The sequence below is a fragment of the Phycodurus eques genome, chromosome 22, assembly GCF_024500275.1.
Source record: "Phycodurus eques isolate BA_2022a chromosome 22, UOR_Pequ_1.1, whole genome shotgun sequence".
Classification (NCBI taxonomy): Eukaryota; Metazoa; Chordata; class Actinopteri; order Syngnathiformes; family Syngnathidae; genus Phycodurus; species Phycodurus eques.
The window spans coordinates 8,724,199-8,735,954 of NC_084546.1; the positions used below are offsets into that span (position 1 = coordinate 8,724,199).

Sequence of the window (11,756 nt, forward strand, 5' to 3'; positions counted from 1 at the left end):
AATAGATTGAACTTCACAAAAAAAAACACAACACAGTCATATATATATATATATATATATATATATATATATATATACACACATTTTCTGTCTGAGAAAAAACACTTTAAAACATACATAGAACATGCAAATTGCAGGAGTGGAGCCAGAGGTTGGCCAGGGGTGGCCACGGCCACCCTAGACTGAAACTCAGCCCCCCCCCCCCCCCTCCCCCTCCCCTCATGTTTCGGCAATTGTCCTTTGGTTCCTAAAGAGCCAGAAGACTCCAAGGAAGATCGGGGAAAATTCCATTTGCAATTCCTGCAGGCGACTGGTTTTCAAGGGGTATCTAAAAAAAAAAAAAAAACATTGGCCACCTCACTGAAAATATTCTGGCTCCGCCACTGGTCTGACATATAACATTTGCCCAAACATTCTTGGTGCACAGAGTTGAGTATTTGGTTTTTGTAATAGTACCATTAAATAGACCCTTTGTCTTCACAATTCCAAGGGAAAAAGCTCAACAATCATTGCATAGAATGAAAAGAAATTGTGCACCCAGAGGTGATAACTGCCACCAACCGACCTCTTTGCTACCCATACATTATGTTATTTGTTGAAAATATAGAAGGGGATACTATATTTCATTGTAGTTCACATGGCATTTTTTTTTGACTGTTTCAATGCAAATACTTAATGATACATGGCTATCTGTGCAATTTGGCCATACAATTGGGATTTGTCTGATGACTAAATAAATTGTATTCTTCCTTTAAAGCAGCCCGTTACAGTGACGGTGACCATGGTAGGCGCCAAAATAACTTCACACTCCAACCTCACGCAGGCCCTCATTTTTCTTTTGATAATCTCACTCTCTTTTTATAAATATAGATTTACCTCCGTCTCAGGGGTTCTCAAGTCACATTTAAATAACGGTCACCTCGCATATGCGATACAGCTCAGAACCAGAACTGGGAGATGACGATGTAAATAACGACAATGTTGCGGTGCGAGACGTATCCCGACTTGATGTAGTTCAAGGCCACCTGTAGCTCAATGTCCCGGGGCCCGGCAACTGGCCTCACCTGGCGCACCACACCTGGGGAAAACGGCAGACGGGCAATATGTATACAGTATGTATGTTGTACATGGAGGACTTACAATCCTGATTTATACAGCATAACACAAATAGATCCAGCCCCTGAGTTCTGAAATCTTCTGAACTTCGATGTTTTATTCTTAGCATTTAAACATTTTGTTTGTTTGTTTGTTTGTTTGTTTGTCTTAAGAGTATATGATAACATTACATTACATAGTGAGGAGGAAGGGATGTGATGAGTGCAAATAGGACAGGGCAGGACAAAAAAGAATGCAACAGGTAGAAAATAGGAGAAGACAGGACAGGACAGGACAGGACAGGATGTGATGAATAGCAAATCGGACAGGGCAGGGCAGGTTGCAATGAGTAGCTATTAAGACAGGACGGGGCAGGATTTAACATGTAGAAAATTGGACAGAACGGAGCAGCACATAGAACAGGACAGAATATGACAGGACAGGAGGCAACGAGAAGAAAATAGGACAGAACAGGGCACATTGCACGATATCTTTTTTTTTTTCTTCTCTCTTTCCTCTCATTCTTATTGCTATGTGAGACCGCAGTAACATTAGCCCGTGTGGAAAAGGTATCGCTGCAAAATCCCTTGATATAGCAACAACAACAAAAAAATCCGTTCTTTCGAATTAGATTTGTCCGATTTAAAAATCCGTGATGTGAGCGAGACTGCATCAAATCAATCACGATATGGCGAGGGACGACTGTCCCCTACTTTTTGTGACATTTTTGTTAGGTGGTATATTGTGATCATTTTCAAGTGGAGCCCTGTCATCATGATCTTACCAATGACATAACCCTGAAAATAGCGCTTCACCACGTCGAATGAGAAGTGGTTGTCTGTCGTCAGAATTTCAAAGACGACGTCAACGTTGCTGTTGGGGGGTTGAACCCGCATCGACGTCCGCAGAAAAACTATATCTGTGGGAAGAAAGAGACAATTGTATCGGATCCGTTGCCAGGAAGATACAAACGGCATCCGTTTCACCTTCGGGTTGATTAACGTGTCTGTAGGTGGGCAGCGAGAGGACGTTGTAGGTGACAATGTGGACAGGGTCTTGCATGCAGGCGAAGTTGTTGGGGTGGCAGGCCTTGTGGCAACGCACGCTGACCGAGTCCTTGTTCAGCGATCTGAGATTGGGGGAGAGGAAACAAGTGGGAGACACGTGAGAAGGGTGAAAAGACTGCAGAGGATGGATTTGTCTGGATTTCAACACCTCAATATTAAAAAGCCACTGTTGGAGACCCTGGCAACACCTGAATAGCCCTCACAATCTACCTTTCCGAAGGAAATGAGTGCCTTTGGATGAGTCCAAACCCCACGCTCCAGCTCTACAATAACACTTACCCGAGTGAATACAGTGGGGCTTTCAAAACAAAACCGCAAAAAAAAAGTGCACGGGGACCAGATCCAGCCAGCAGGTGAGTCCAAGTTGTTCACCGAGCCGGGGGCCAAAGACTGTGTGGTTGGCTCCTAATGCCAAAAAAAATCTATACTGATGTGATCCAGTGACATCACGAGCACAGGGTCAACATTTTGTCAAATAATACACATTCAAACAAGCCTCATTCCAAAAATAAGAATTCAAAACAGAGATACTGTAATTATTGTCATGTTGCATATTCAATGATTAATGTGGTAGTTTGACAAGGAGGAGTGTCCAATCCAAAGATTTACCATCACCGCAGTTATGTTACTTTTTTTTTTTTTTAAATCAACCTCTCGCAGGAAAGTGGAACACTGGAAAATAAAAAGTGTCCGCTTGCGTTTATCCAGCTGACCGACGCGCCTACTGCCGGTTAGGCTTCATTTACGGCAAATTAAGTGTTAATCATCTGACACCGACACTCAGAGGCACAATCCATCATGAGCGGTTCCACCGCTAATTGGGTCGCCATGCTGATGCTGGCCGTGGCCCCAAGGTGCCCAAAACATCAGTGGCGAGCTTATTTTCCCTGCTATCCGCTCAGGATGACTGGAAAAACTTGTTCTCAGAAACAGGAAAGTTGAAGAGAAGAAACAGGTAGTGTGTCCGTATGCATGTGTGTGGAAAGGTCATTTTCACATGCTTTTTTGACGGTTTAATTGCAAATATACATAAAAATTGTTTTTTTTTAAAGTACACAATAAGGAGAAGCTGCCACACAGATGGGCTTGAAAGAGGCCATGTAGTCATGGAGCAGTCAACAGCTAACTAGCTCCCTCTATTGGTCAAAAAGTGTACTACTAATCCTAATACATGAGAGTCAGCTCCATTAAAACATTTGCCGACACCAAAATTGTGATGAACCACAGATGACTTTTTTTTTTTGGGGGGGGGGGGGGAGCATGCAAACTCCACGGAGGAAAGTGTTGGATTCAAACCAAAAACTGAACATGCAACATGCAAACCACTCATACACCGTTATTTATTTGAGGAATTTTTTCCCCCCCACTTAAAATTGTAAAAAAATGAATTCCCCCTAATTTCCCAGTGAACTACATATTAATGGTTGCAGACCAAAATTGGCACCTCTCAACTGTGAGGCAGACATGCTACCCACTCGTCCACTACACTGCTAGTAGACAAAGATATCGCGGCCACAGATTAGCATTTTGTGCACATATTAAATGTATACTGTGGACACCATTAAATTTTTTTCCACCATGTCTGACGCTCTGTAGAAAATAACTGTGGTACACAAAAAAAAAAAAAAAAGAAAATGAATTCATGCAGCATCCCTTTTTCCTAATATAAGGGTGGGAGTAAATAATAATAAATGGAGGATGGGCCTTGGTTCTTCTTCTATGATGGCCACGCTCTTGAGGGCTGGCTCAGTAGCACCTGTGTGACAAACACGGCTATCTTGGCCACATACAGGTTTGAAGTCCCGAAGCGAGTCAGTCTCAATTCCACGGTCAAAAAGAAGTCCAGAGGCTCGGTCACGGCGCGACGCAGAGAGACGACTCCCCCGTGGGCCGCAAAGTAGCCCCACTCGTCTCCGGAAGCTATGCTCAGCTTAATTTCTTCACCGGGCACAGGTTTGGAAGGGCCCATCCGGAAGATGTCGGCGGGGACGGGCGTGTTGGCCGGGAGCGTGACGTTGTAGAAGGCGATTCTCAGGGGCAGCGACATACACGACGCGGGGTCCCGCGTGAACTCGCAGGTTACGCGCTTGCAACGGCTGGAAGGGAGAAATGAAAGGGTGATGGGGGACGGCTGGCGGGACAGGAGGAGGGATGCTGAGAGCCATTCATTTTTTTTGGACTCTTTATCCTGTTTAGGGTCACAGGGAAAGTGGAGCCAATCCCGGCATACTGTCAGTCACAGGGCTGACACATGAGGAAAGACAAACATTCACTCCCAGCGGGGTCGGGTCAAGTCCGGCCCACGGCCCACCGCCCACGGCCCACACGCGGCCCGTTCTGTTCCTTAATCCGCCCACTGAGCATTTACATTATCACAGTTTTGCCTTTTTTTTTTCTACAATTGGTTTTCAAATGAAAGCGTTTCTACTGAGTCATTTATCTTTGTACATTTTTGGGGGGCTTAATTCGTTGTCAATAACAAAACAATTGGCTAATTGTTTTCCAATAATACAAGATCATGAGTAAAATAAAACATTTTACATGAACCTTTGAAGATGTTTTCAAGTGTAAATTAAAATCATTCGGTTTGTTATTTTCTTTATATTGTTTGTAAAAATAAATGTCATTATTTTTATTTTTTTTAGTTTTTATTCATTTAGTACCTTAAATAATTAGTGACTTGATTCACTGTTAAGAAAATAAACAATATAAAACATACATATACATTTAACTTTTAGTCACTTAATTATAATTAAATTTATCATAAAAAATTAAATAACTTGTTTATTAGTTCATCGTCAATAAAAAAAATGAGTAAAATAATATTTTTTTTACGGATACATTCTAACATTTTTAAATTAAAAAATGTACGACTTAAATTTATTGTCATAAAATCTTTGGTACATTAATTTTTGGGAAATAATATATGAGTAAAATGTTACATAGACATTCACCATGTATTTTATTAAATAATTAGATAATTATTTATCATTTCGATCATTTACGTATATAGTTTAACTTTTTTACTTTGACTACAGTGGATGAATTATATTATAATAATAACTTTAAAGGGCAAAACATTTTTAAGGATTTGTTGCAAATAATCAAAATATGGAAAAAAATAAACAACTTTACATAAACATTTCACATCTATTTATTAAAATAAGTGAATTCATTATATGCAAATGAATTCCAATTCCTAAAAAAAAGGTAATGATTTGCTGTAAATAATACAAATGAAATAAAAGTTTACATATACATCCAACATGTACAGAATTTAAATAAATAATGAGATGATTAATTACATTATTATTATTATATTAACCATAACAAATGAATCATATTTATGAATGAGAATGAATTCCTATTTTGTCATGAAAATAAATTATTTTACAGACACAATTTACTGTTTAAAATGTTTTCCTTTTTTTAAATAAACCTCATGTACAAACGACCTGGGCAATCCGTCTGATATAAACACTAATGTGGTCCGACAGCAACTTTGCCCACCCCTACCCGACAGGCAAGTCAGAGAGGAAGACCACGCAAAACGCCAGATGCAGAAACGCTCAGATTCGAACCCGCGACCCTTCTTGCGGGTGGACAAACAGTGAGCTCACCCGTGTGCTTGTTGCCGGTAGTAGGATGGACACTCAAAGACCAAACAACGGTATCCTCCGTGGATGTTGAAGCAGGCCTGGGTGGCGCCGCAAGAGTGGCTCCCGGTTGCGCACTCGTCAATATCTGAACCCGCAAAACAAACGGTTAGACGTCCATACATTGCACATTTTAGTCGCTTATCAACCTTAATTCTTAAAAAATGACCTTGGCATGTGCGCCCATTCGAGGCCAGGGTGTACCCCACGGACGGACAGGCGCAGTAGAAGCTCCCGGGGGCGTTGAAGCATTGGTAGGCGCACACTTGGCTACCGGTGGGCAGCCCACACTCGTCGATATCTGACAGTCAACACGGGTAGGTTGTTGACACGAATGAGCAATGGATCATGGGAGTTGATGAGAAAATACACACGCACTCACCACCGAAATCAATACTAATAGCATGAGTGTGCCAAGTGGGTCAAAGCTGCACCTTCACATGTTATCCCGTCAGCGTCACTAAGCTGGTAACCGTGGTTACAGTAGCACTGGTAGGAGCCGTAGACGTTGGCGCACTCCTGGCTGCACGGGCTGTCCTCACACTCGTTGACATCTGGAAGAAGAAAAAAACTAATTCCGGTCCAATCCAAAGCACGTCAAATCAAAACCCTTTCTTTGCAAAGAGTAAAAAAGTCAAGAATTCAAAAAGGTTTCAATTTCACCTTCGCAATTCCTGCCATCAAGGGATAGTTGGAAACCAGCGGAGCAGCTGCACTCGTAAGACCCCTCTGTGTTTATGCACTTGTGGGCACATAGCCTCTTGGGATAATACCTGCACTCATTGATATCTAGGGAGTGGAGGACAAATGCATTAAAGACAATGGCGGGTTGTGCATTGAGTTCCTGGTCCCTCAGCGGGCACTTAATCCACCACTATCGCATCGCAAATATGGAAACCATCAATACGGTACCAAAAAAAAAAAAAAAACGCAATATGACTGCGCCACGTCCAACAACTGGAGCAGTTCAGATCCAATCCTGTATTTATCTCACAACTCCCTAAATAAATGGCAGAAAGATTTCAAAAATGAAATTGCATATATCTTTTGCGAGTCAAAGTTGGCTAGAACATGTCTTGCTCTGACCAACCAATCAGAGGACAGAAAAATGCTGACATGACCGTGGGCAAGAAAAAGACAAAGTCACATTGTTGATATAGTTGAAGTTACATCAGCCAGCACTGCTGATTCTGAAGGCCCCGGGACAGATTAGCTGGACATGACAACATACAGACGCTCAAATCTGATTGGACAAAATATAACATCAAGCGTACACGAGAGAAACACTGTGAAATGAAAAGAAGAGCGTGTTAGGAACAAATTCCTACAGTGCTGCGTTTACACGAAACATCAAAACTGTCAACATACTGATAATGCCCACCACTGATTGACGACACAGGACAGCTGTGCACGTTTGGAATGAAATATTATTTTTACCTTCGCAGAGCCTGGCGAGGCTGTTGAAGACAAAGCCGTTGTTGCAGTTACAGCGGTACGTTCCCACCATGTTGACGCAGCCGTGGTTCCGACACACTTCACCCGTCTGGCATTCGTCTACGTCTACAGGAGGCACAGCGTAGAAAGACCGAGCTGCGGCACTGAGATTTCCAACGGCGCGAAAACGCAACGGGGCCACAGGTAAAAGGTGCCTACCTTCGCAGCGTGTGCCCTCTGCGTTCAGGTGGTAGCCTCGTCCGCACGCGATCGTGCTCCTGCGGCAAACGAACGAACCCTGCGTGTTGACGCACGTGTGGCCGGGCTGGCACGGAACCGGGTGGGCCACGCACTCGTTGATGTCTAAACGAGAGTCAGGGGAAATGCAGAAGGTATTTAAGGTCTGCTTTAATTCGAGTGTAGTTTTATCATTGACTCTTTGAATTCTTGCTTTTATTCAGTGTTTACAGTCAGCAAGATGTTTTTAATAAACTTGAAGTCAAACACGTGCTTGACGTATGGTGTTGATGCTTTATGATCCTCTGCATTTTAAAGCGCTTTTCCGCCATCTTCTGGCAACTACACATCATTTCAAACTCCTTTTCACAGATTTGTTTTTTTATGATAGTCAAGTCTTAGGTACCGATGCAGTTGCCGACAGCGTCTTGAATGAACCCTTCAGCGCACTTTTCCTTCGGGTAGCAGCGGAAGGAACCTTCACTGTTGGCACACTCGAAGCTCAGTCCGCAGTTGTGAATATTCAAAGCGCATTCATCGATGTCTGGAATAAAGAAGACACTGGAATGTTGCACAGATCGCCACGCCATTCATGCCCGTGTTGTTTGCTGACACATTACCTCGGCAGTCGTTGCTGTCCGTGAGCTCGTACCCGGTGCCGCAGCCGGTTTCCCGTTGGCAGCGGAACGAGCCTTGTGTGTTGATACACATTTGGCCGGCGACGCAGTCGTGAACATTTAGCAGGCACTCATTCATATCTGGCAACGGAATCACACGCAAACATGAAAATAAATCTCCTCATGAATAAAATCATTGAAAGAAAATAACGTCGTGACTCACCCTCACACGTTGTTCCGTCGCGTCGGAGTCGATAACCAACGTAACAAGCGCAGACGCTGTTGTCAATACAACGCTGGGAGCAATTCGTGACTGGAACGAGAGTAGACGCAAGGATTGGACCCCTGTACAGTCATTCAAAATGTACATGTAAATTATGACATACGGTATGCACAACAAATCGATGGATGACTACAGTAGTTTTAAAATGGTTCAACTATTATGCAATTGACTTTAAAACGCAGATTGGTAACAAAAAAAAAATGCTTGCAATAGCTCAACGTTATTAAAAGTAAAGCCATTTGCGAATTTGCTATTTTTGTAAGACACTCTAGAGGGCCATATTATATGATTCGGCGGGCCAGATCTGGCCCCCGGGGCCTTGAGTTTGACACCCGTGATCTGAGAGCAGTGATTCTCAAAGTGTCATACTTGTGGTACGCAGGCTCCCTCTAGTGGTACGTGAAGAATACTGCAAACAAATGTTCAGACTGTGCATAACGTTCCAGTTGGCCTACAGTGATATTAAATATACTTTTTACAACCTGTGCCTTGTTTTTTATGGACTCTGAGGCCTAATATGTCGGTGGCGCTTGGAGAATTAAGTATTTTCTGAGGTGGCACCTGATGTAAAAAGTTTGACAACCACTGATCTAAAGTCTTTCGTGAAGCTAGCAGGTATGCTTTTGGCAAGTGGGAGGAAGTCGAACCTCAACGAGGGAAATGCAGACTTGTTACGAGTCCCCCAAAAAAAGAAAATATGGCCAGTCATCATGAAAGTGGCCAAACCTGTACAGTTGTCTGCTGCCACGAGAGGCACGGTGATACTGGGTGGTACTTGACTCTCTGGAGGCACTGTGGGACCATACACTGTAAATAAATAAAACAAGAACATAACCTTGAACAACACGACTCAATATGTCTTGGACGTGACTTGTGTTCGATTGCTGACCGTTGCTGACTTTGTATACATCGATAATAAACATGTCGTGTAAAGTGTTTATAATACGCAAGAGCATTCAAATTGTCGACTGCACTTCCGGTGACCGGTTATGAGAGAGTGTGAGTGCGATAACACCAAATTTCACACATCTGCTCCCTTGTGGTGCTAACGGGTCACATGACACCGGGGAGTGAAATGGCCTAATTAGTCCCAATTTGAACATTTTCACTTACGGGTGTTCTCACTTTTGTTGCGAGACATTAATGGCTGTGTGTTGACTTATTTTGAGGGGGGGGAGGGGGGGGGGGGTACCGTCTACAGTACTCACTTTAGTGAGATACTGCATGTAAGTGTGTATGACCTTCCGCAGTAGAGTTCAACCCTTCTGTGTAGTTTCCGGCGCAGCATCTTTTCGCGACATGATCGCACAATTTCCCCAACGACATGTAAGTCATCTCGCAGCTCAGGTCTTGGTCCACTGACGCCATGCCCAACATGCAGCAGTCACAACACCCCTAAACATAACACAATTGTGATCAAATAAAATAAAAATTAAAACAAATGTTAAAAATAAATAAATATATATATATATATATATATATATATATATATATATATATATATATCGATGAATAGCGGGAAGGAGATAGTGATGTGTCACCTTGGCGATTTTATTTTCCCAAGGCTTCCCGAGGAAGAAGTACCCCTCGCATGCCCCCTGCCAGGCGGCCATGGAGGCGCCGGCCTCGCACAGCCGCTCCTCCACGACCGTCGTGCAGCACTGTTCCTGGGCCAGCCTAAACCGCACACACAAGGAACATCATGTTAGCGACACCTTTTTCCGACAAACTCTGTCAGGCCATCATGCTAGGATACTGAGGCTCCAAGGTTATTGTACAGCAAACACCGTACAATAACGACAACGACATTAATTGCAGGGATAATAAGGCTCAGATATCGTTATCGATGTGGTTGTCGTAGGTTAGCGCAGCACTGCGTCCTATCGAAAGCTGTCCCTCACACATCGGTGCCTTGAGATGCGAGTGCCCTTTTTTTTTGCCTTGAGATACAAGCAACCATCTGAGATACGAGTGGGCTTCAGAGACCCATAAACCAGGTTGCTGTTTCGGACAAACATTGTTATGCGACTAAAATGTGATTACTCGAGAAAGCCTCTAATTAATCAGATATTTTTAATCAAGTCCCACCCGTTATATATATATATATATGTATATATATATATATATATGTATGTATCAGGAGTGGACCTTTTGCATTCTTTAATCAGGCCTGATGAGCATTTATTTGAGTCCTGTACTACGTTTCGTTTCATTTGTTGCATTCATATTGCGAATTTTCCCCATACCGAAATGATCCATTTAAAAAAAAAAATTAAAAAAAAATCAATGAACATAAAAGGGAAACAATTATTGAAGTCGTAAATGATTTTAAATATACAATTTACTTTTTTTTTGGTTTTTTTTTGGCCTGACCCATCTGTAAGCATCCAAAACCAAACGTGGCCCTTGAGCCTCAACGTTCGCTGACCTCGATCTCTAGACTTCAATCAATTGCATGTCAGTCAATACAACATTTGATTGTTTGAGGAAAAGGAGGACAAATTGGAACACTTCTCATTCGGCGCCTAAAAGACCTCCATGTGCAGACCAGGTGTCCTAACAGCAAAGTTGCTGTTTGAAGTGCTCCAGGGGGGGTCCACTTAACACATGTTCTCTCACCACTTAATAGTGTGAGGATGATTTGCAACCCCTGAGGGGATTCCCTACTTCTAAACATCTCCACTCAGCAAATCACCCCATATCTAATCTATACTGATCTCCATTCCCCCCCCCCCCCCTTCAACGCCATTGAAATTGTGTTTTGCAATCAAAACAAAGGAGCTGTAAACCAATCAAAAGTGTTAAGTATCTGCTCTTTGGTCCTTGTTGTTGCCGGAGCAAGCCTTGCAGGGGGACAAAGGTTGCACTGAAAAAACAGGTGCTGCTTTTACCTGCACACGTGTGAGTGGGAGATGTAGGGGAGGTCGTTGCAGTTCGTTAAGGTTCGAGCCCTTTGCTTGCCATCCTCGCAGCAGCCGTAAAACGTGTGAGGGTGCGTGGAGCCGTCGGTCCCTAAAAAGGCTGGAATTAACTTCTAAGCAGGAGAATTCATTTGGCTCGAGGAATTCCAAAACATATCTATCGGAACTCAAGTGTTCTTACCGTACCCGCGCGTAAACGCGCACATCATTAGAAATATAGTCCACAGCGCCATGATGCAGTTGCTCTCCCACTCGTTTTAGTTGTGCGGAGCTGCGCCAGGAAGGACGCGACCCGCCTGGATAATCGTGGGAGTGCGTGCGTGCGTGCGTGCGTGCGTGCGTGGGTGGGTGGTGGTGGTGGAGTAGAGGTGGGAGGGAGCAGCAAGGAATGTGTTAATATGTCATCGCCACAGGCAAGATGACAAAAATTAAAAAGCATAAAAAAA

General features: G+C 43.2%; 1 protein-coding gene across 4 annotated transcripts; it reads right to left on the bottom strand.

The window, feature by feature from the left end:
- Window positions 1-227: 227 nt before the first annotated feature.
- Window positions 228-11,604, bottom strand: LOC133397094 (fibulin-1-like). 4 transcript variants are annotated; one of them, XM_061667580.1, is made up of 17 exons: window positions 11,492-11,604; window positions 11,281-11,401; window positions 9,931-10,066; window positions 9,631-9,784; window positions 9,116-9,181; window positions 8,330-8,419; window positions 8,110-8,247; window positions 7,896-8,033; window positions 7,472-7,615; window positions 7,256-7,378; window positions 6,482-6,607; window positions 6,253-6,372; window positions 5,988-6,119; window positions 5,783-5,906; window positions 2,082-2,224; window positions 1,880-2,014; window positions 228-1,078 (listed from the first exon to the last, which is right to left on the bottom strand). In XM_061667580.1, exons 1-17 carry the CDS (start codon window positions 11,541-11,543, stop codon window positions 939-941), a joined length of 2,082 nt encoding a protein of 693 aa, XP_061523564.1. In that variant the 5' UTR covers window positions 11,544-11,604; the 3' UTR covers window positions 228-938. The 4 variants fall into 4 exon arrangements, with proteins under 4 accessions (XP_061523564.1, XP_061523563.1, XP_061523566.1 ...); XM_061667579.1 differs by having other exon boundaries at window positions 9,116-9,196; XM_061667582.1 differs by having other exon boundaries at window positions 9,116-9,196; window positions 11,497-11,567.
- Window positions 11,605-11,756: the final 152 nt, after the last annotated feature.

Coding starts and splice junctions, on each gene's coding strand:
- LOC133397094 (XM_061667579.1), bottom strand. CDS start 11,543: ATGGCGCTGTGGACTATATTTCTAATGATGTGCGCGTTTACGCGCGGG. Junction 2,225..5,782: donor TACCGGCAACAAGCACACGG/GTGAGCTCACTG, acceptor CCCCAATCTCAG/ATCGCTGAACAAGGACTCGG. Junction 1,079..1,879: donor TTTTCAGGGTTATGTCATTG/GTAAGATCATGA, acceptor CGTTTTCCCCAG/GTGTGGTGCGCCAGGTGAGG.